The sequence below is a fragment of the Eleutherodactylus coqui genome, chromosome 13 (genome assembly GCF_035609145.1).
Source record: "Eleutherodactylus coqui strain aEleCoq1 chromosome 13, aEleCoq1.hap1, whole genome shotgun sequence".
In the NCBI taxonomy this organism is placed as follows: Eukaryota; Metazoa; Chordata; class Amphibia; order Anura; family Eleutherodactylidae; genus Eleutherodactylus; species Eleutherodactylus coqui.
In genome coordinates, this window is record NC_089849.1 from 20,022,007 (window position 1) to 20,047,111 (window position 25,105).

General features: G+C 44.6%; 2 protein-coding genes across 3 annotated transcripts in view; one reads left to right on the top strand and one right to left on the bottom strand.

Annotated features, from left to right (window-relative positions):
* The window catches only part of SYCP2 (synaptonemal complex protein 2), a 100,700-nt gene extending 94,942 nt beyond the window's left edge, over positions 1-5,758 (top strand). The window contains exons 21-22 of the mRNA XM_066585853.1: positions 3,818-3,874; positions 5,460-5,758. Of these exons, the coding sequence (XP_066441950.1) occupies positions 3,818-3,874; positions 5,460-5,531 (129 nt within the window). The 3' untranslated portion in view covers positions 5,532-5,758. The remainder of the gene's footprint in view (positions 1-3,817; positions 3,875-5,459) is intronic.
* Positions 5,759-8,099: 2,341 nt separating this feature from the next.
* The window catches only part of PHACTR3 (phosphatase and actin regulator 3), a 108,174-nt gene continuing 91,168 nt past the window's right edge, over positions 8,100-25,105 (bottom strand). For both annotated transcript variants that reach the window (XM_066588084.1, XM_066588085.1), the window contains exons 9-13: positions 16,127-16,182; positions 11,688-11,749; positions 10,661-10,801; positions 9,744-9,820; positions 8,100-8,622 (exon numbers count right to left, since the gene is read on the bottom strand). In XM_066588084.1, the coding sequence (XP_066444181.1) occupies positions 8,607-8,622; positions 9,744-9,820; positions 10,661-10,801; positions 11,688-11,749; positions 16,127-16,182 (352 nt within the window). In that variant the 3' untranslated portion in view covers positions 8,100-8,606. The remainder of the gene's footprint in view (positions 8,623-9,743; positions 9,821-10,660; positions 10,802-11,687; positions 11,750-16,126; positions 16,183-25,105) is intronic.

The window sequence follows — 25,105 nt, forward strand, 5'->3', positions numbered from 1 at the left end:
ATACTCACCTTCTGCCGGCAGCCGGAGCTCCGAGCGGCCGTCCTGCAGTGGGTGTGAAGGGGGTGTGAGTCAGACCTGCCCCCTGATTGGCTCAGCGCTGAGCCAATTAGAGACATGCCTCAGTCACACCCATTCATGAATTCATGAATGGATGTGAGTCAGACCTGCCCCTGATTGGCTCAGCGCTGAGAGGCAGCAGTCACTCATCCATTCATGAATTCATGAATGGGTGTGTGAGTGAAACCGGCCTCTGATTGGTCAGGCTGTGACCAATCAGAGGCAGATCATTCAGCAGGCGGGGATTTTAAAGCCCCGCCGGCTGAATAGTGCCAAGAAGCAGTTCAGGAGAACTGACAGCAGCCGCGGCTGGACTCCGGCTGCAGCGGAAAGGTGAGTATACAATTTTTTTTATTTTAACACATTTTAGGATGAATTGCAGGGAAGGGTTTATATATTTAACCCCTTCCCGACAATTCACCCCGCGCACGCCGGCAGCCCATTGCTTTCAATGGAGCGGTTGTATTGCCGCTCCATTGAATTCAATGGGCAAACATCGTTCTTCTCTGTCACAGCTGTTACAGCTGTGGCAGAGAAGAATGATTTGTCTACTATATGTTCTCAATGGGGTCGGCGCTGCTGCCGCCGGCCCCATTGAGCGCATATAGAGAAGAGAACAGGAATCACAGATCGCAGATAGGTGCGATCTGCGATTTCTGTTCTATAATTTATCGGACGAGCGCATAAAAAGCGCTCATGTGTCCGATACCATTGCAAAGCAATGGTTTTATAAAATCGCCGGCCGCATGCGCATGCGCAAATCGCGGCTAAAAACGCCCGTCTGACTAAGGCCTCAGTCTTCAAATGGGACGATGCAGATTCAATTATTTTTCTTTTAAAACGTATTTTTATTGTGCAAAAGTAATAAAATTTTTAAAAACTGTATAAATTTCGTATCACAGCAGTCGTACTGATCATGATTAGAAAGTTATGGAATTTTTACCATTCGGTGAATGCTGTAAAAGCCAAATGTAAAATAATGGTGAAATTTATGGGAGATAGGGGATGGGGTTCCATCTTTCCCCCCTAAAAAATTAAATAAAAGTGATTCAACGCATTATATGTACCCCAGAGGGTTGCTATTAAAACATACAACATATTCCCCAAAAAAACAAGCACTTGTACAGCCGTGTTAATGAAAAAACTGCAAAAAATGACTTGTCACTAAGGGGTAAAAATCTGCAGTGCAGGTCAGTTTATGCAGCAGACTTTCTTCGCAGTTTGTGGACGGTGTCTCTTAAAATATCATCCATAATGGTTTGATTGTAAATGCTCCGGATTTTGCTCAATTAATTCTGCTATGGAAAATCCTCTGCATTACTGCCCTGTGTAAACATAGACTGAAAGGGGTTGTGTGTCCTCCTTGTGTGTCCTCCCTGTGTGTCCACCCCGGGTGTCCTCCCTGTGTGTCCACCCCGGGGTGTCCTCCTTGTGCGTTCTCCCCGGGGTGTCCTCCTTGTGCGTTCTCCCCGGGGTGTCCTCCTTGTGCGTTCTCCCCGGGGTGTCCTCCTTGTGCGTTCTCCCCGGGGTGTCCTCCTTGTGCGTTCTCCCCGGGGTGTCCTCCTTGTGCGTTCTCCCCGGGGTGTCCTCCTTGTGCGTTCTCCCCGGGGTGTCCTCCTTGTGCGTTCTCCCCGGGGTGTCCTCCTTGTGCGTTCTCCCCGGGGTGTCCTCCTTGTGCGTTCTCCCCGGGGTGTCCTCCTTGTGCGTTCTCCCCGGGGTGTCCTCCTTGTGCGTTCTCCCCGGGGTGTCCTCCTTGTGCGTTCTCCCCGGGGTGTCCTCCTTGTGCGTTCTCCCCGGGGTGTCCTCCTTGTGCGTTCTCCCCGGGGTGTCCTCCTTGTGCGTTCTCCCCGGGGTGTCCTCCTTGTGCGTTCTCCCCGGGGTGTCCTCCTTGTGCGTTCTCCCCGGGATGTCCTCCTTGTGCGTTCTCCCCGGGGTGTCCTCCTTGTGCGTTCTCCCCGGGGTGTCCTCCTTGTGCGTTCTCCCCGGGGTGTCCTCCTTGTGCGTTCTCCCCGGGGTGTCCTCCTTGTGCGTTCTCCCCGGGTGACCTCCTTGTGCGTTCTCCCCGGGTGACGACCTTGTGCGTTCTCCCCGGGTGTCCTTGTGCACTCCTTCTATTTTTTTTTTTTTTTGCACCCACTGATTTGAATGGGTGACCTTCGACAGAGAAGTTGGACCAGAATAGGATATACTGCAATTTTTTACAGTCTGCGTAAAAAAGGGCATGTTTGTATAGCCCAAGTGAATGTAATGGGTCAGTTTACTGCTGTGTGCAGTAAGTTACAAATACGAAAATCATTGTGTAAGCTCTAATACGGCTTACATTATAACAAGCTACATTGTGCAGTAATGCGGTGATTCCGTAACGCACAACCCTCGCTATAATTATTCCATGAATTAAAGAGAATCCCCCAAAAATTACCAGAAATGTAGATTATAAGGAAAAGAATTAGGAGTGTGATAACTATCAAGTAGTAGGACGGGATCAGTAGGCGGCTGGACAAAAACCTACCTTTATCGAACTTAAACGGGTTTTGTAACATATATTTTTTGAAATTCTAATCTGCCTCCTTTCCTGCTGCTCACAGCAGTATTTTCAATATTCGCCCCATCCGCTGATGCTCCGCTTCTTTAGGCCCACAGACTTTATGAATGAGACTCACCCATTCAAGTCAATGTAGAGAGGGAAACAAGTGGACGGCACACAGATACGGTGTGCTGTACATTTTTTTTGAGATGCAGAAAAAATTGAACTTGTGCCAGTTTTTATTTTTTGTAGACATGAAAATCATATGGCATATATAGGAGAAAAAGCCTGATACACGGACCAAATACAAAGGCCACACGGAACTGCACATGTATGGAAAAAAATCAGTTCTTGTGGACCTAACACGGACAGTTTTATTCATGCAGGTGTGCACCTCACATTAGTCTGATTTATGATGTGACCTGTGATGTCACCGCCGTCTCCTGATCCAGTAATGTCTCCTGCACAAGTCACATGACCTAGGAGAAGATACTGCTAGCTCTGTATATGGGATGTCACTGATGATGCTTATTTAAGGGTAACTTCACACAGGAAAGCACAATATGGGGCCGTGAATCCCGCCCCCATATCGTGCGCCCCACCATGTGAATTCCCCGAGGATTCGAGGTGTGTTCCTGTCAAAACAGCCTCACATCACTTCAGGGATGCTGGGAGGTTTGCGGAGTCTTTCCTATTGTTTTCAATGAGAGACCTCGCATCGCATATCGCATGCACCTAGCACATAGTGTGATGGTGCCACCAGCCCCATTGAGGAAACAATGGGCTGCGATGTGAGAGCACGCTGGCAGATGGGACATACCGCGATTTGTTTCCCTATAGCATTGCGGTGCCACGCTGGAAAAATCACTCGTGTATGAGCCAATTCAAAAGGATAGGGTTCATATTTGTGCGTCTCGCAACGCGCAAATCTCGCGTAAATTTAACACCAGTGTGAAGGCAGCCTTAGGGCAGGCAGTCGTAAGAACATTGGTTGCAGTGATCACGTGTGTTCACAAACACGTCACCACTACAGCCAGAGATCAGCATGTGGGTGAGCAGCAGCTGATAAGAAGGTAAGTACTGCATCCCTCGTGTTGCTGCCCATCATTATATAAATCAGTAAAACCCGTTTATATCACCAATTTAATTATTTTGTGTAAATTGTCGTGTAGATTTTATGCTTCACTTTCACGAATTTAGTGTGAGAAATCTGGTTGTATTTGCTTATCTCTACAGATGCAATCTATGAAGAAAAACATGAAGGCGGTTCAGGAACGACTTCTGAAAGAAATGGTAATTTCCATGACGGAGAGTTACTGTCTCTTCTTACACATTACACAGAAGACAGATCCGCCGTTCCTTCCATCACGGCTTGTCACTGCATTGTAATCCTAAAAATATGACATTCATTATGTAAACCGCCCCCGAATCGGTGTTCCTGCTTCATGTTAGAATTTCCTGTGTGTCACATGATACTTGTACCTGTAGGGGGCATCAGGGAGCTTTTATCTTGTTTTGTTGAAAATGCAAACAGAAATGAAAAATGTCTGTAGATTTTTAGGCCTCGTTGACACCTGCGCCTAAACTTCTTGTGACATTTAGGTTGTTCAGCTCCATCTTCAGAGCTTGATTATAATGGAGTCCATCCAGTTTCCAGTCGAAATTGTCCTGGACAAAATAGTGCAGTATGGTGTGCTATTTTGTTTGGGGTTTCATGCCGGATCTGAAACGGAGCCTCCAACACAGATGTTGGAGCAGGAAAGTGGAATCCTCAACGCAGATGTGAAACCACCGTTAATTAAATTGGTCTGTAAATGAAAATTTTGGGGGCTCAAGGGCCCACTAGGGTTAAATTGTAACCAATCCCACCACAGTCTTCGCCATAAGCAGAAACCCACAGTTGGGTCCTTTTTAAAAAGTAAATTTTATGGATATGTAATAAAATATATTGAAGTAGAAATGAATTAAAAAGATCAGAGTCTCAATGTAGTGTGAGTGAATGTAATGCAATAGACAAAACCGGTCTAAGAGAAAACATATCCTGTCATGCTGATTATGCACAAATATAGGGGCTTTAGCTCATATACCCCTGATGAAGCCAGAGTTCTGGTGAAACTAGTTGGGAGAGTCGGTCTTTTACCACAGAGCCTCATGTAGTTTATCCTGCAAAAGTTCATCTGACTTAAGGCCCATTTACACACAACAATTATCACTCAAAATTTGCTCAAAAGCCATCCTTTGAGTGATACTCATTGTGTGTAAATGCTTCCATCTTTCACTTTTTGGCTGAACAATGATTTTTAGGTGAGCATAAAATCGAATCGTTCAGCCAGGGAGAAAATAACACAGACCGCATGGTTTGTTTGCTGTCCATGGTGCGGTCTTCTCCACCGGAGCTGCTGATTACATTGTATTCAGCAGAAAGCCTGTGTGCTGTTCTCTGGAGGCCCATTTACATGCAAATGAAGGTGATAAGCTGCTAATGGACATTATTGTCCATTAGCAGTTTATGCAAAGCAATCACTCAAAACCTTTTAAACGAATTTTGAGTGATCATCATTGCATGTAAATGGGCCTTTAGTCGTGATATTTGTGCATACTCAGCAAGGCAGGATATTGTTTCTCTTTGACCGGTTTTGTCTGTTGGATTACATTCACTCACACTACACTGAGACTCTGATCTTTTTAATTCATTGCTACTCTATTATATTTTATTACATATCCATAAATGTTACTTTGTAAGTGGATCCAACTGTGGGTTTCAGCTTATGGCTGTGGTGGGATTAATGAAATTGGTCTGGCTTTGTGACATTATCCTGTAGTAACACAATCCCATCTAATGGCCTTTTTTCTGTCTCCCTTTGTCCTTCTATCCCAGCAAGAAGAGGAGCTGCTCAGTGTGCGGAGGGGACTTCAGTCTCTCTTCATGTCCGGCGCTGGTCCATTCTAGCTTGTTTTGATCAGAATGACGTTGTGCAGCTGTTATGTAATGTGGATGGACACCGTTTGGGCTAATAATTTGCCCTGTTTGTTTAATCATATTGTTCATTCCTAATCTGGCACACAATTTACATGTGCATTTTAATGACCCCAGCAAGAAATTATTTTGCTGTTTACTGTACGGTACGTATAAATTAAATGTCCCATATGGGATTGGTGCATTGTGAGTATTATGTTCTAATACAACCCTTTAAGATGCTCATCTTTGAAGTTCTCATGAGATGCTATGGGTCATTACCGCAGGATGTATGTTGTTCATGTGTATCAGTTTTAGTGTTCTGTGCATACATAAATCATGCCAAATTCTACATATGCGCTTTCCATCAGAGGGGTGTTATGCCGGTTTCACATCTGTCGGAGCCTGCCGGCAGAGGTTTCATCAGATTCGGCTCAAAATACCAGAAGAAAAAGCACAGGAGCAGGAAATCAGAATGCCCGATGCGGGTGTGAAACCAGCCTTTTGATGTGTTCACACGTCAGCATGAAACTCAACAGGTATTAAAATGTCAGAAATCTGAGGGGAATGTGCTACAGGTGTGCAGTAGATCCGCACGAGGATCACGGGGCTACTAATCAGCTCTTCTATGCAAAATACGTACACAGCCCATGGTGCGCACAAAAATCTGCACTGAACTTTTCAGTAGCATTTTGATATAATTGTTGTAATCCCATTTACATGCATTGTCCTCAGATTTTGGTGAAGAATCTGGACCAAATCCATGTCAAAACGGACGTGTATGAACAGACCTACCAACAGGGGTGTGGCTACAAGAGGAGCACAGGTAGCAGTTGCTACGGGTCCTTGTAGCCTTAGCCCCTCTATCACATAAGACATATTATAAATGGCATGTGATATTTGGGAGTCCTGTTCCAGATTTTGCATTGTGGCCGAGGAGCTTCAAATTACACCTTTTCCTACAAAAAATGATCGCTGGGGGTCTGCATGCTCACTGCCTCTGTATTTACACAGGGGACTCGGGACCCCCATTCTCATAATCACTACCTGAGGGTCAGACCCCAAGCGATCATGCATTTATCACCTGTTTAGATATTGCTTTGAAAGTCTATAGTGACATATAAAACACGGTACATAGAAAGCACAAAATGTGCAAAAAATGTGTTTTTCACAAGCGCTTCAAAATATTGTAAGAACATAGGGACCACTGTGGCTGTTCTTTTGTACGTTTGTAGTCATATTTACTTATTGCGTTTTTAAGTGAACGCAGCCAGAATTGTGTCCGGGTACTGGAGGGGAGGTTGTGCTACCTACCGTCCGTCCTCTGGGCCTTCTAACTACTTAATGTACACTGTGAATTACGGTGGCCCAAAAAACTCAACTTTCAACTACAAAGCAAGACGCCCTCTAATTTTGTTCTTTAACAAACCTTTATTTGGGGCAGTTTCCGGTTCTTATGTCTACGACAAGGCTGGGCTCAAGGACCATGACTTTTCAGACTTTGTACTAATGACGAAAAACGTAATGTTTTAAAGTATAGTGGTTCATTGTAAAAAGCCAATTCTTACTATTAATGCTGTCGCTCGTGTAATTGGAAATCTTGCGCTTAAGCGCCGTTTCTCACAATATACATCAGTTTTGAGCGCCATCTTGCAGTTGGAATTTAATGCTAAAACGTTACCCAAACAATACTATTAGCAGATGGAACAAGTTGGGAAGGTGTCTTACTGTATAGCTGCCACTTTATTTTTTGGGCCACCCTACTGTATCGGTAGTAGACATGGGATGGCCTGGAGAAAAAAAAAAACTGAAAAATTGGGGGAGAAAAAGTTTTTTTCCTGTAGTTTTTTTTCCAGGCCATTTTTTCTGGAAAAATTGAAAAAAAGGTGTGTAGAATATATTCTTTTCTACTGCTAAATAATATATCTATGAAGTGGTAATCAAACTATATAACATAAAAAATGGCTTTAGAAAAAAACTTTTTCCCCATATTTCTGTTTTTTTTTCCTGGCCTTTCCATCTGTAATCGGTAGTCCAAGGCACTTCATACTACTCTAAATAGTTAACCACATGAATACCACTGGCCAAACGGAGAGCAGGTATAGTGCATCAGTAGTCTAACACACTTCCATTGCATAGCATGTATTAGGTAGTCAAGATTTCAGCAGCCGCTTGTTGGAAGACCACAAACTGGGTCCAGGAGCAGGCTGACCCGAGACATAATGGTCAGCAGGTAATATAACTCTGCCCTTTGGCCCCTGGGTAGAACTTTGTCTCAGGACCGGAAAGCCACTTTAAGCCCCCACCTTCCCGAAGGAAGCAACCCTAAAATTGGCTGAATACTATATCCTCCAATAACAAGTCTTATTTAAAATAAATGTAGTTCAGAATTCTATAAAAGCATCATTCATCTACTAAGATAACTCCTCTTGGTAGCCCTGTCCTACATAAAACAATTCCCATTGACATGAACTTCGTGCTCTGTGTATCCATCGCTGCAGTGCATGCTGGATCTTGTATAAACTAAGACTTAGATGGACGTTTTCAGCAACTGTTCTTTTTTTTAATAAGATTAACTTAACCAGGAAAATGTAACATCTTAAAAAAAGGAAACAAAATAGAAAACATGAAAATCTTTTGCCGAGGCATGAACTTTACAAAGAAAGTGTGATTAGGCTGACATGTCAATGTAATACTGAAAGATGCGCTGGCCGCATGTCCATGATGATGTCGCCATGCACAGCGTCTCGCTGCAATATACAGCTTCATACAAGTTTCCTTCCAGTGTCTTTCAGCGACACCCACTTTTGTTTTGCGTGTGTATCCTTGAGCTAGATTCTCTCCCCCATCAGGGGCTGATCAGTCCCCAGATATGCGCGGTGAACCCATCACGATTCCATCCTACGTTAGGAAGGGTAGCAGACAATCCCTCCATATCACCCACAAGCGATCTCCGCGTAAATAGCAGAGCGCCAAGCGCTCAACTTCACAACTGAACGCCATTGCTCCTCGTGGAACATGTTCAGTGGTTAACTGCAAAGTAAGACCATACTTCCTGCATGAAAGTGTTTACGGTCTGTGATACCTGGAAGAGGGAAAAAAAGGCCAAGGTTAATATCTGAAGCGTAGTACTTCTAGAATAACTTCTATGCATAGTATAACATTCCCGTGCCGTGGCTGGCAGCAGCTAATTTGTCATTCTCTAGTTCTTAGATCACATTGTTACTAATCATCTATATAGCTCTAAGATTCTCCAGTTTAATTTTATAATATATATTTATTTGTGTCACCACTATATGTTTCAAGTGCAAAGCAACAATGGCCGCTTCCTTTCACACAGCATAAAGTTAAAGGAGTTGTCCAGTTGTAAACTATTGATGGCATGCCCACAGAGTAGATCATCAATAATAGATCCGGGGGGGTCGGTCCCCCAGGGTCCCCGGCAATTAGCTGTTCTTTAGGCCAGTGCACTGAGTTGATTTCTGCAGGAAGCACATGGCTCCTTTCCCATTGCACTTGCCTAGCTTGGTATTGCACATGAACTTCCCATTTACTTCCATGGGAATTTTCCTGTAATACCAAGCTTGGGCCACTGCAGTGCGAATGGTGCTGTCTTCTTCCTGCAGAAATCTGATCCGTGCACCATGCCATTGTTCAGCAGGGTGACAGACCCCCACATATCTACTACTGATGACCTATCCTGAGCATAGGCAATCAATAGTTTACAACTGGGCAAGTCTTTTAAATGCTAAAATTCTGTCTGCCTGCAGTCACCATTAGAGGGAGCTGAAAAAGCTTACTGCATACAGTTTATACAGAGAACTCAATAATATAGTAAGCTCCTCAGCTCCCTCTATAGGCCACTAAAGAAGAAAGAATTTGTTATTTACTTCTATGGCTATACAGGAATTTGAAACTCGGGGTCAGAAAGCCTGAACTCTAATTGGTATAGAGATATATTAGTACATAATGTGTGACGTTACACAGCGTCACAATGGACCAACGTAAGAAATGTCCTGATATGGGAAGCTAGTTCCCAGAGGTCAGCCCCATGTCTATTGGAACATTATGGCATATCTGGTCTCTAAAATGAGATTAACACTTTGAGGTTCTGAGAATGTCTGACTAGCTCCATCACACATTTAACAACGGCGTACCGTTCCTCCCTGCTCCACCCTTGTACGACGGTATATTCAGCACACTTACCTGGTCAAATGTTTGCTTGAGGCGTGTACTTCCATCTCATTGCTTTTATACTCATTAAGTTCTTTTCGAATGGCAGCCTGCAGATATAATATAGAAGTGATGGTAAATGAAGTGTCAAACAGGACAGCAAAGTAAAGGATCGGCTTTATAGATGGCAGCATCCTGCAAACTTCCTATTCCACAACCCTGCTGAATGCTGACAGTATGTCACGCCATATATAAGGTGGCTTAACATTACCTTACAGCCATTCCCAAACACTATGGACTGTATTGGGTTAACGAGATGAAACCAAGCTTCTTAAAGGGGCTATCTGGGACTTTTACTATTGATGACCTATCCTCAGGAGAGTTTAATCCATAGTTAATTGTGAGGTTTGCTCTCAGTTCAGACAGAGCTGGAAGCTGATAGTGCTGTCAACATTGCAGTGGCCTGGCTTGGCACTACAGGCACATGAGAATTGCCGAGATGGGAATACCCAGATAAGGACCTTTTACATGACCTGATGATTGGGCAAGAATGATCATAGGAGTTTCTGTGTGCCTGATTAGCAGGCCATGTGAAGCTACACCCAGTCAGCCTACGAACAAGCAGATGCCCGTTCACCAGCTGATCGGCGGCGGCAGCGCTTCTCCCTGTGTGAATGTGCTGCCAGCAATGCGGAAACTGTATGGGGGCTAAATGATCGTATGTACAATTTGTCGTTCACCCATACTGTCTAAAGTGGCCTGTGAGAAGGCCAGGTAGACGAGCACCGATCTCGTTATCTAACGCACATTAAGCAGTGCAGATTAGAATGCTGACCCTAGGTGTGTAGTGTATTGTGATTAGTCCTGTAGATTTGATCTTTTAGCCCTCTAGTACACCTCTTCATCTTCCACCCCAGACTGTAACCCAGATTCCATCATATTCCTAGTACCTTGTCTGCTGCAGATAATCTCGTCCACGGCTTGTCCGCTCGCCTATCATAATCCTGAGCTTTCGCCACCTCCACATAATCACTAAATCGTATCAGAATTTTTCTCTCTCGCAGTTCGTCTACAGTCGGACGCTGATTCAGCTGGAAGGAAAAGAAGCGAAGATTGCATTAATAATATGATTCCTGTACGGCATTTACATTAGTCAGGCGGTAAGATTTAGTAAGGAGCTGTTCACAGCATGTTGTAAAGGGGTTGTACTACAAGCACAAGCTATCCCCTATCCACAGGGAATAACGCTTGACGGATGTCCAAACCGTGATGTGAACCGTCCCTAAGAGGCGTGTAAAAACCGGTTTTCAAAAATGATGCCTTTTAATTGCTAAGAAAAGTAAGTGATGTTACAGCAAGATTACAAAACTACTCACTGAAGGTTTCTTGATCAGGCTTATAGTACGATCCATCCTGATGAAGAACCCTGAGTAGGTTTGAAAGCTCGCTGTAACATCATGTATTTTTGTTAGTCATTAGAAGGTATCCTATCTACAAGATCACTTGGTTTCTCTCACTGAGAGCAATCACACATTGCTCTACAAACACGGTAGCAAACTATTGTATGCAGCGTGCAAGCCGTATGTTACTGCGTGAGTTAGTGCGGAACGCAGCCGTGCACCTGTGAACCACATGGGAAGATAATACCGTGTAATAGTTATATAACGGCTGACATCCTGGAACAGCCGCATTCTGTCCAATTTAATCCTCATCTAATCCGGTTTCACGGTAAACACTGTCAAGCTAGTTCAGCTGCCAATTAAATAAGCAGCTATGGGGACTGCCAAAATCATCACTGCTGCCCTGCTTTTAATTAATGGAGTCCAAAATATGTGAATATATGTAGGATAGCTAAGAAGAAGACGACAGCTTATATGGAAGCTCCTACTGGCATTAAGCGGGCGTTCTAGTTGTGCTGTGGTGACCACATCTATATAGCTTGGGAGCCCCAGTAGTCAGAAATAAAGAAGCGCTCACCTTTCTGGTTAACCTTTGTTTGATTTCTCTTCTCTCTTCTTGTTCTATCTGGTCATTTCTTTCTGGAAAGGAAAGGAGATACAAGATAAGTTCTCTGAGTCGTCTCAAACCTAGCGGCAAGAACTGGTGAGTACATGTGTATATTCTAGAGGCTCAGTGGAGAGGAGAAGGTGTATTCTCATCAATCTCATCACATGGTATGGAACAAATCTGGATGGAATCGACATGTGATGCAGATTTTAGACAGCGATTCAATTCTTTCCTATGGATTTCACACTTTACAATGCATTACAGTGCTGAGATCCACAAGAACAAAAAACACCATTTGGTGTGATTTGTGCTGCTGCGGATTCTGAGCAGATATTGTACAGATGTTTCCCATGGACGGTCAGTCCATGGGAACATATCCCTAAAGCTTTCTATAAGACTAGTGTCAGACTAGCGTATTTTAGCTCCGCATTTGGTCTGTGTTATGTAGATACAGAGCTAATGTAAGTCTATGTATCTATTCACATGGCTGTATTTTTCATGGATGTTTTTTTAAAACACAGCGAACATATTTTTTTGTAGATTTGCCTTCGTATTACTATTCTTTTCTGTTGGTCTTTTCCTAGAAACTCTTTGAAACCAAAAGACGCTCCTGCTGGTCATCACAACACATTAGCTTTTAATACACAGGGCTCCCATCAGTGTTAAGCACAGGAACAGACACGGCCATGGCTAATAATGGCCGGCCTTTTCAGTGAACCGAGGGTTGCTTTTGTATCAGGGACTTTTCCTGGGAGACGCGACATGAAGACTCCACAGAACGCCTCTGCGCGGCAGCTAAATATAGCCCTTGCTGCAGTGCTGGTGGGTGGAATGCATTATCTGCAGCGGGGTTGTAGTAAACGACAGCGCTATTTTTAGAACTGTCAGCTAAAAAAAGATTCAGGTCAGTGTTACGAGAACCGAATAGAAAAAAAAAATCCGGGAATGCCATGTTTAGGAACGGAGCTAAGGGAAACCCCTGAAAGCTACAGATTACCCTGCATGTGTAAAAGCATCCAGATGCCCACTGGCATTCTTGTTATCCCATAATCCAATCTCGTGTCAGACGGGCAGCCACTGTCTACAGGACATATTTGCTTAGTACAGCTTGCACTGAAATCCTATATATTTTAAAGGGCTTTGTTCTCCTATATGTATAGCTTCTCTGTACGCAGCAGGATCTCCCTGTTATCCCCATATGCCACACTGCGTTTGCTGTTTCTGTTGGAGGTATACATCGGGAGGATTTCCTGACATATATTGTACCTCTAATGGATGCCACTGCATACATCGCCCATTGTTAGGGCCATCACTGGATCATGCAAAACTGAACAAGAATCATTCGGCGTAAACAGTGCTAGCGACTGAACGACAAACAATAATTTGCTTATTGTTCGTCGTTTAGTTTCTGCAGGCATAAAAGTCAAACGCCGATTAATCTGTGTAAACAGGCAGTCATTCATTTATGAGTGATTACTCGTTTATTGTAAATGGAGGTGGGTGATCGGAAGGATCTCCAGCGCCCTCTGCCTCCCTTCACTGAACGATTATCGTTCCTGTGTGAAAAGAGGTCTATAGGGAGCTTAGGTGCCCGACAATCGTCTTGGGTAAAAGGACTCTTAGGGCTCATTTACAACTTTGTTATGGATTCCGTTAAGGAATCCCTGGGCAAAACAGATCCATCTGATGATGGCACCGAACAGTGCCAAACAGACCATTTGGACTTAAATGGGGCCTGTTGGATTTTCGTTGTGCGCTCTGACATTTATTATGATTAAAAAGCGCTATTTTGTGCTGTAGTTTAACGGAATTCAGCGGCAGAGGCTCCGAATGGAACCTCCAAAGCTGATGTGAATGAAGCCTTAAAGGGATAATCCCATCTCAGGTATCCGATTTCAATGTGTTTGAAATTGCAAAACAATACACTCACCCATAAGATATTTATTGCCACAATGCTCCGTTCTCCTGCTCTTGTAGCTATTGATTCTTCTGGTTTTTACCAGGAAAACAGACCTATGGAAAACAACCACAGAGGCGGATGGCGCTTGTGCACTTCTCTCATCTAAATCTGGTGGCCGGGATCTCAGAAGCACATACACACTAGCTTTCTAGCTATCTCTTTCCATAGAAGAGGTGGTCTGTTTTCCTGGCAACGAGCAGTAAACAACCAAGAGGGCAGAGGAATAAATATCTGGAGAATGGAGCATTTTGGAATGAAATATGTTATGGGTGAGTGCATTGTTTAGCGATTTTGAACCCATTAAATCATGGTTCAAGAGATGAGATTATCCCGTTAATATTATTCGACTCAGCACACCTTATTTGTGGGATTTCTCTGTATGGAATAGTGCAGCATGCAGTGCTAATCTATACAGCAGATAAAAAATTAGCTTACTGAAATAATCCAGCCCAACAGAGGCCTGCAGGACGCTCTTCAGTCTCCGTCAGGTGAATGAGAGCCTATGGATACATACGGCAAATGCACCCATAGTTCCTTGCAATGTCTCTGCTGCTGCCCCATGATTACAGTTCTTCACTGCTGGTTTATTTGTACCCCTATATACAAATATCTTGCCATATGGATGTTATGTGTACGGTGTTTGTTCTCGGCTTGTTCTGTATCCATTCTCCTTTTTTCCTCAGGCGTGCACAGAGAACATCACAGATCTACTGTGTGAGAAGTTTCTGCCGTCCTTGACACGACTAGTACCTGTACGAGAACAGCTCGCTGCATGTGAAACTCATCACACCAATACACTCTGCATCCTGTTTACAGAATGGATACCCAGGCAAGGACGTATACATCACGACTATGGCTGCCGGGGGTCACCAGAAGCATTACTACATAGGACTCCTATCTTATCCTACAAGCATCGTTCCTTCCACTACATGATAATGAGGTATGTGGTGGAGCAGAGCAGCACGCTGGCTTGGCTGTATTTTAATCGTTGCTCTTCGCGCCGTCCTCCATAAACACCAGCGTATCCCCAAATGCATGAATTTTGGTTATTTTCCATTATGCCTATAGCAATGACCTGACCAACCTGTATTAATATTAGTCCCACTGTTGGGAATGCGAACACTGATTAACAAGCTGCTGGATGTAGATGCAAGCTTACTCCGAGCAGAAGCGGGAGGAGGATTATACGGCATGGAGGGGGCAGCGTGACCTGATGGCCACTGTCGGAGACATGTACCGTTTACATACATCCTATATCCACGCCTCCAGGAATAGGATAGGTGTCTAAATCCCCGTGTGAATACACAGCGGGTCACAGGTGTCCACTCAGTAGCAGAAAGGAGGATTATTAGGGCCTGGATTTAGCAATGGTGCTCCTCGCCCGAATATATAGCTCAACTGGCAGAATTAGCAGCAGCTTTCATTGCTAAGGTCACGGGGCAAAAGCTGAGGAAAGCTGTCACAAGACTGCGGACAGGTGCCGAAAAGTAGGAACACGCACATTAGGGGAGAGGAATGTAGAAATCAGTCCTGGGAATGTGGTGATGTAAGCAGTCAGAGTACAAGACATCTCCAAGGCAGCTGTACGGGCATAACGGGCGTCATCATACAGATGCAGCTAAGTTTAACTTGACTGTGACTGTTGTCTCAAGCCATTGAAGAGCTGTTGTTATCTCAGCACAATGCCCTTGAAAAGATATTGAAAGGGTAAATAAGCTGTGGCACAGAATCTTCTTAATACCGGTGTAGCACGCAATAAACTAATGTTTGGCGCACTGCATCTATTTATTTAACATGCCTGCGCAGCCATTAATTAGACACAAAACTCCGGCATTTCTGTGGATTCCAGCATAAAAAACAGCGTTTTATTTAAATATCATGAATTTAAAACATCTTCCAAAACTACGCTGCGCCGCTATTGACATCTACTTACTGCCGGACTGCTGCACAGGCGCGCTTCACTAACGTAACGCCGCAAAAAAGTCAATTTTAAACGTCCTGGATCTGTATGTTGAGTCAAGTTATACTTTGCTACATCTGTGAAGGCCTTTCTGTAAGGGATCTTATCCCGGTATGACGGGTGTTATAGTCCGCACATAAAGAAAGACCTCATCCCGCTCACGTCACGGAGTGTTAAGCTGGTTTACACTAAAGCCTTCTAATCGAGGAGGAATCAAAAGTCAACAACTAGCATTAGTTGTATGAGAGATGGTGGCGAGGGTACATTACAGCATAGTGATGTCTATTAGTCCTATGCCTAATGATGCAATGGTAACATAGTTGGGTGCTGACTGACTCCAGTCTCCTATACATGACTTCATACACCACACCCTGGATGACCACAGGTCCCCCACACACACCCGAGGCCTGGAGGACCATTTCTTGGTCACTTTCTCATTCTACTATACATAAAACAGCCAGTAGGGTAGAAGTATAATGCTGTACTTACGCTTCAGGATATTCCTCCTCTCTAGTTCTTCTACAGCTGGTCTTTGGCTCAGTCGCCTGCGAAAAAACACCAGAATCACGTTTTGAACCATGCTGGTAGATGGCCGGAGTATTAGACACAAGGAGAGCGGTTGTAATCGGCTAGATCCTGCGATGGAGCCGGGAGCAGACAGTGATGTGTAGCTGCAGGTGGCGGGAGCAGAGATTCTCTCTCGGAGTCCCCCTTGCCTAGCAATGTGCGGTGTTCCCAGCACAGACACACTGGCAGTCTTCTATACAGCTCCATGCTCACTCCCACCTGCACCGCCCGGCCAATCCGCGCTCTCTGCACATAATTAATGAGGCTTTCCCCTACTATTCCTACCCCCTCCCATCTCTGTACTGTACATCTCGCACGACCAAACACAAAGCGTCTTCTTCACATCGTTCCCAAGTATTGTGACTTCCCAGTTCACTGTTATAGTTCACCTATTTACTAAAAGTCTTCATGAACACTCGATCATTATATACAATGGCTTCTTTAAGGCAAAGTCCACACAAAATCTAACCCATAGTTTACTATTTAGCAAACACACTCACTTTTGCAAGCACAAAGGCAGCTAATGTATCCATTAATACAAGGACCGGATAGATAGAGATGAGATAGATAGAGAGAGAGAGACAGAGAGAGGATAGATACATAGAGATGAGATAGACAGATACATAGTTATGAGATAGAGATGAGATAGATAGAGAGAGACAGAGAGAGGATAGATACATAGAGATGAGATAGAGATGAGATAGACAGACACATAGATATGAGATAGAAAACAGACATTAGATAGATAGATAGATAGATAGATAGATAGATAGATATGAGATAGATAGATGGATATGAGAGAGATATGAGAGAGATATGAGATAGATATGGGATAGATAGATATGAGAGAGATATGAGATAGATAGATGATAGATAGATATGAGAGAGATATGAGATAGATAGATATGGGATAGATAGATAGATATGAGATAGATAGATGATAGATAGATATGAGAGAGATATGAGATAGATAGATATGAGATAGATAGATAGATATGAGATAGATAGATATGAGAGAGATATGAGATAGATAGATAGATATGAGAGAGATATGAGATAGATAGGAGATGGATAGATCGATAGATAGATAGATAGGGGATAGATAGATAGATAGATAGATAGATAGGGGATAGATAGATAGATAGATAGATATGGGATAGATAGATAGGAGATAGATAGATAGATAGATATGGGATAGATAGATAGATATGGGATAGATAGATAGGGGATAGATAGATAGATAGATAGATAGATAGATAGATAGATAGATAGATAGATGGATAGATGGGGATAGATAGATGGGGATAGCTAGATTGGGATAGATAGATATGGGATAGATAGATATGGGATAGATAGATATGGGATAGATAGATAGGAGATAGATAGATAGATATGGGATAGATAGATAGATAGATAGGAGATAGATAGATAGATATGAGATAGGAGATAGATAGATAGATAGATATGAGATATGATAGATAGATATGAGATAGATAGATAGATAGGAGATAGATAGATAGTTAAATATGAGACAGACTGATAAATACTAGAGAGATAGAAGAAAGTTAAGAGAGAGGAGAACTGATAGAGAGGAAAGACATAGAAGAAAGATCTAGGATAGATATAGATGTGCCTCATTGTTCTACATCTCCACATCAAAATAACTCACATACATAACGGAAAGCTTCACCTGAATATCCCGGTATATTTTACCATTACTGCCCTGTATGCTATGTATTGTCAAGTATGTACTGATTAAGGGCCCTTTTACACGAGCTGATATCTCGCTCAGATTTCCGCATCCAGCAGAACGATCGTTCATTGTAAGGCCTCATGTCCACGGGCGGATTAGATACCGCAGATGGAGATCGCAGATGTAATGGTTCTTCCGCGCGGATGTACCTGGATGCACTGCGGATCATCTGCTCGAAAAAAAAATCTGCACCCCCACCTCCCAGCCTTTTCCGCACCTCCCTAATTGATTTTAACCTTCAAACCCGCAGTGCATCCGCAATTGTATTTGCGGATGCACTGCAGACCGTCCGCACCCACTGACTTCTATTGAGTCCATCCGCACGGAATCCGCACTGAAATGGAGCATGCTGCGATTTGTTTTCCGCACCAAACGGTCCGCAAATCAAATCCACAAGCTTAAATTCAGTTGCGGATGCCAATGCTTCCCTATGGCACTTTGAATTGCGGATCTTCCGCCCGTGGACATTGGGCCCCAACCAGGCAACAAACGATAATTTGTTCGCCGTTCAGTTTTTGCATGCAAAAAACGGAATGGCTGATCGGGCAACTTAACTAGGGAGTCATTAATCTCTGATCAACTGCCTGTTCATTGTGAATGGAAGCAGGACTGATCGCTGAGCCGCTCCACCTCCATTCACTAGTGATGATCCTTCCTCTGTAAAAGCACAGGAACTATCATCGCTGGGACGTCCTGTCGGCATCTGCACCCTACAGGGCGTCCCGTGTTAAAGGGCCCTAGCCGTGTCAGCTGTTAGTCCCCTCCGTACTGCTATTCTGCTTTTTATTTTCTGGATGAAAATTGTATATGGAACACAGAAAAAGAGAGAGTGTAGAAATGAGGAGATTAAAGCGTCGTGACTGCTGCACTTGTGGCTGCTGCAGGGGAGGGAGTCTGTGCTGTGGAGCCTACTGACTGCAGACACACATCTGTAGCATCACCTGCCGCCCTCCCAACACATCATGGGGTGGGGATCCCATTGTTAGATCCCATTGCAGCATCCTATTGTATTTAACACTGCAGTCAACCAAGTTCTCAGTGCAGTAAGTAAAGATGTACCCACACACACTTCACGGACATATGCCATACAGAACAGCTCGGAGCTTACTGGGCATCGGGTCATGTGCTTGACATATACACTGAATACAATGTAAAAATGGCGTATGAAGTAAGTGACGCAGGAAATGCTAGTTATTTCAATGTATGACATGTTTAGTTTTCGGCGTCGGGGTGGACTGTTTGGTTTGGCAGTGGCTTTTTTGAGCCCCAGTCCTTTCATAATTGGCACTTCCCTGTATGGAAATTCTCCCTGTGCCCCCGGAGTGCAGCATAAATCATGTGACAAGTTTTCTGTTAATTAGTTTAATTGCGAATCTACATTAGATGTGAAAACACAGGGATCTGAATGACTTCCAACGAGCTCTGGTCATCGGTGCTAGACCTGCCGGGGTCGGGATGTCACTGCCAACCTTCTTGTGTAACGATATGGGGAGTATACCGAGAATGGCATAATCGAGGAAAAACATTCAGTGAAAGAGAATCCTGTGAATGGAAACAACTCTCACCGAAAGGGGTCGGAGGAGGATGTCAGGAATCATTTTGACCAACGGGCGCTGGACAGTCAAGCAAATTGTAGCCAAATACAACACTGTGGCTCCAACGAACATTTCCCAAAGCACAACTCATCGTTCCTCAGCACGGATGGGCTATAACAAATCGCTTCTTTATTTTTGCAATGGTTTCAGCATAGATCCACAAAGTAGGAGTCTACCTTGAAGTGTATTTCACTGTCAGACTAGTCCCCAATGTTTAGAATCAGTTACACGCCACGGGTATCACATCACTTGTCAGATAATCCACACTGCACTTAATATCATGGATCTTAACAGGGACGACGTCCCTCTGAGCCGCTTGCAATCCATGTTACTATGGAAACCTCCGACTCTATATAGCTTAAAGAAACAAGAACCATGTAAGGGTATCAGCTCGCCGAGGACTCCGGCTCCCTGCAAGAAATGTTAACCTCTCTGGTTTTCTAAAACCACATTTATTCCAGAAAATGACCCCAAGTGCGGTAATGTAGGAAAACCTTGCATCCTGCACTTGGGCTTTGGCATTTCATCTACAGGGAATTATGCAGAGCCTAAAGCTGGTTCCCCATGATACATAGCTGCGGTTATGTGGTTTTTCTCAGCCAATCATTACACTTCACTACGGACCCCTCAAGAAGAGATAGTTGAGGACAAAAAATGAGGAGTGGAGCCAACCCAAAGAGTGCGCAGTGGCAAACCCAGGGCCAAGGTGCTTCCAACTACCATGATTTCCCAAAAATAAGACACTGTCTTATATAAATTTTTGCCTTAAAAGAGGCACAGTGTTTAATTTTGATGGGGTGTCTAATAATACTCGCCTACCGCTGGCGTTCCGGTCCTCGCGTTGGTCTCCGTCATTTGGTTAATCGAGCACCGGCTTTCATTGGCTGACGAGGCGCTAGGTTAACCAATCAGAGCATTAGCTTCTGGAGGCGGGGTATTCAAGCCCCGCTTCCAGGAAGAACTGCTTTGTCGGCGTGAAGGAGGACACGGCACCCTGCAGCAGCGACGGAGACCAGCGCGAGTACCAGAACGCCGGCGGTAGGTGAGTATTGTTTGGAGTTTTTTTTACATGTAGCTTATCTAGGGCTTATTTTCAGGGGTGGGCTTATATTTCAAGCCTCCCCCAAAAATCGGGGTAGGTCGTATTATCAGAGTAGATCTTACTATCGGGGAAACACAGTAGGTGAACTAAGTGTATATATGGACTGGAGAAACAAAGACCTTGTATGGCAACACAAAACTCCAGAGGCAAGACGTTAGGCGATGAGGTGTAGAATGCAACTTCTCGAATTGATCAATTAGAACCAGCAACAATGTTAGAGAAGTTGAATTCTACAACTCATCGTCCTGCCTCTGGAGTGTCACACCAACATACCCGTTCTTCGTATATCCTCTTTTAGAGACATTCATGCTGTGGCAGACACGATCCATTCTTGCATTATACAGTCAGACATTGAGGAACTATATGGGCAGACATTGTGCCCGCCACCAATAATATTGCTGGAGGGTAAGAGAAGCTGGACTGCTGATTGCTGCACCTGCTTCCATTGTGAGACAACCCCTTTAAAGGATAAAGGCTGTAGCCTCCTGTAGTGCCCACTAGTGGAGAGAGCTTACTGCATATGGATTTATACAGCTCCCACTACAGCAAGTCTTTCACATTAATTATCCCCCATGAACCTATGCCAACCATAAGTGGTAGACGGGATGACAAGCGTAAGCATACTTTTATACTTTGGTTTCCACTCGCATTGAATTTGGCATTTTCTTGTTATGCAAATGAAGCGTGAACCATCCGAGGAGTGGCTTGTGTACAGAGACCGATACCTGCCCTCTTCCCCTCGTTCAACCGAAATCCTGCCCTCTGCCTAATGACTGACATTATCCAGCTTCCTTGAGGATATTTCCACAGGTACGCTATAAATGCCTGATAGGAGTCCTGGAAGTGAAACCTGCTCCTAGCTATTGGGAGAACAGGGGTCCCTCCTTCCCTAACCAGCACTCTAGAGTAGTAGCGGTAGGGGCTGCTCTATTAAAGCAGCCCTCTCCATTGTAGACCATGGGTGTAGGGAAATACTAGACTATTATCAAAATGTTATAACAGAGGGTCATATGTATAAGTGAACACCTATAACTCCTTTCTGGAGTGCTAAACAAACAAGCCTATTCTCCTGATATATACTCAGACATTGCCATACAGTGTACCGTTAGTGAAAAGGGGATTCTCTGGATGAAAAGGGGTCAGAAGAGGATGTCAGGAATCGTTCTGACCAACAGGCACTGCACAGTCAAGATCAACTGACTACAATGCTGGTGTTCCAGCTAACAAGTCCGGATACACAACCTGTTGTTTCTTAGCACGTTTAAGTATAACAGCAGATGACCAGGTCCAGCCCAAAAGAGAAAGGTGAGACTCCAGGGGGTAAAAGGGCGCAAAACATGTATCACTGAGCAGTGGAAAACATCTCCTGGTCAGATGAATCCAGATTTCTGTTGCACCGTGCTGATGGGAGATCAGAATTTGGCACAAGCAGCATGAACCGATGGCCCCTTCCTGTCAGCTGGTCAGAACATGCCAGCACCTCCATCTAATCTGCAACAACTACAAGAAGCTTCCTGTCCGCAGGGGCCGATATTCCTTCAGAACAATTTCATCACCCAGTGGGATCTACACCATGAAGAATTGTTGCGGGCCTGAAGACCAAAGGAGGTCCAACGTGTCACTAGATGGGAGTTCCTAATAAAGTGGCCATTCAGTGCAGGTATAGGTAGAAATATCAGGCATAGATATCGCTTCCTGCCACAGTGTTCATGGCGTGCAGCAGTGTAACAGCGCTCTCACAATATCCCATCATGAACACACTGTTTCGCTTTTATTTCGCCGGCCTTGAGAAAAGAAAGTTGCTTTATGTCTAAGAGACAACATTGTGATGTGTTCTGATAATTATTGTCACACTATAATGGAAAAAGGTAAAAATATTCATTCCTGTCACTGAATATACCGACAGAAGTCACATCGCTATATTTACCCACAATGAGGAATCAATCTATTTGAGGAAGCGTTAAATAAAGGTGTATTTATAGAAACCCACACAATCCATTGTCAGGTCTGCAAATGTGTGCGCAGCTCCTATACAACACCGCCAATATTCTGGATACATATCACCAAGCATGCAGGCCATATTTACACAGGCACATGCAATGCTGGGCCGGGAAATATGGGCCAACATGGTTCAGCAAGAAGAATGCATTGTATCGCCACACATGCGGATTTCAATCACATGAAAATCACATTGTTTCAATAGTAAAAATGTGAAAAAATGGAGAACATTAAGGAAAGTATTCATAGTTGCTGTTGTGGTGTCTGTAACCACTCGAGCTACAAAATGATCATGTTACTTTACCGCTTCACGACCGCCTTGTGTAAATTTATTTGGGTGGTTGTAAAGTGTGTATGGGGTGGGCCAAGTGTGCTCCATGCCTGGCGGCTATTAGCTCTTTCACCAACAACTACCTGATCAGACTTAACTTTAATCACAGCAATTAACTCTTTAGATGCTGCGACCCCTTCATTACTGAAAACTTAGTATTGGTCCCCTAGAAGCAGGCTGAGAAATCTGCTTATATGTCCACAGCAGAACACTGCATTGTGAGCAGCGGATAATGTGCTTCAGGAGGAGAGGCTGGGCTGGCACACAGACTTCCCATTCTAAAACAAACCACGAACATTATGTTTGCTAACATCAGGTAGACAATGGAGGGATACACTCAGAGGTGGCCTTGTACATCTTGTGTTCAGGCAGAAAATAGCACAGTGAGGGAGGCAGCCCACCATCATTCACAGGCATCTGGAGAGTCTGCAAAGCAGAACAAACTGGATAGTAGGAAGCATGAGGTCTGTAGTGTGTGTACCGGGCCGGCATGAGGACTATAGTGTGTGTACCGGGCCGGCATGAAGACTATAGTGAGTGTACCGGGCCGGCATGAAGACTATAGTGAGTGTACCGGGCCGGCATGAAGACTATAGTGAGTGTACCGGGCCGGCATGAAGACTATAGTGAGTGTATCAGGCCGGCATGAAGACTATAGTGAGTGTATCAGGCCGGCATGAAGACTATAGTGAGTGTACCAGGCCGGCATGAAGACTATAGTGAGTGTACCTGGCCGGCATGAAGACTATAGTGAGTTTACCGGGCCGGCATAAGGGCTATAGTGTGCGTACCGGGCCGGCATGAGGACCATAGTGTGTGTACCGGGCCGGCATGAGGACCTTAGTGTGTGTACCGGGCCGGCATGAGGCCTTATAGCGAGTGTACCGGGCCGGCATGAGGCCTTATAGCGAGTGTACCGGGCCGGCATGAGGCCTTATAGCGAGTGTAGCGGGCCGGCATGAGGCCTTATAGCGAGTGTAGCGGGCCGGCATGAGGCCTTATAGCGAGTGTAGCGGGCCGGCATGAGGCCTTATAGCGAGTGTACCGGGCCGGCTTGAGGCCTTATAGCGAGTGTACCGGGCCGGCATGAGGCCTTATAGCGTGTGTACCGGGCCGGCATGAGGTCTTATAGCGAGTGTACCGGGCCGGCATGAGGCCTTATAGCGAGTGTACCGGGCCGGCATGAGGCCTTATAGCGAGTGTACCGGGCCGGCATGAGGCCTTATAGCGAGTGTACCGGGCCGGCATGAGGCCTTATAGTGAGTGTACCGGGCCGGCATGAGGCCTTATAGCGAGTGTACCGGGCCGGCATGAGGTCTTATAGCGTGTGTACCGGGCCGGCATGAGGTCTTATAGCGTGTGTACCGGGTCGGCATGAGGTCTATAGTGTGTGTACCGCGTCGGCAAGAGGTCTGTAGTGAGGGTAACTGGTCGGCATGAGAACTATAGTGAGTGTATTGGGCCGGCATGAGGACTATAGTGTGTGTACTGGACTGGTGCGAGGTCTATAGTGTGATATGGAGATATTGATAAAGTGTCTCCCAACTATCCATTCCAATTTGCCGTTCAGGGTCGTAAGAAAGCTGAGTGGACCCAATATTAATTCTCCCCTTCCTCCCTCTCAACTGTCAGGTCTTTCATGTACATGTTCGGATGGCAATAAAGTTAAGGCAGTGATTGGTAGATGCTTATTGACCCCTCTGCAATGAGGCTCAACACCTCAGGTAGTTCCCTCAGACTACATGTCTCCGAAAGTTAGATAAATGGAGAATCTTTTAATAAAGATTATTAGTCGTGTGAAAGTCCCATCCTGATAGGAGTTATATTTTTGGCATTGAGCGGGCCAGCTGGTCAAAATGCACCAAGTTACGACCCACCAAACACCCTAAAATAGCATATCTGCGTTCCTGGGCATAATTTACGTGTCATGCTTAGTAACTATGAATAGTTAAAATTTCTGACATTAAACATGACAGCCATATCTTCCCCAGGGGAGCGCCTCCCAAGGAAATATGGGCAAAATATTAAATCAGGGTTTCCTACAGATCTTCCCTTCATATACTCAATCTGCCTTGATGATGTCCGAAAAAGGACAGTGGGGGTTCTGCAGAGGCTTTAAAAC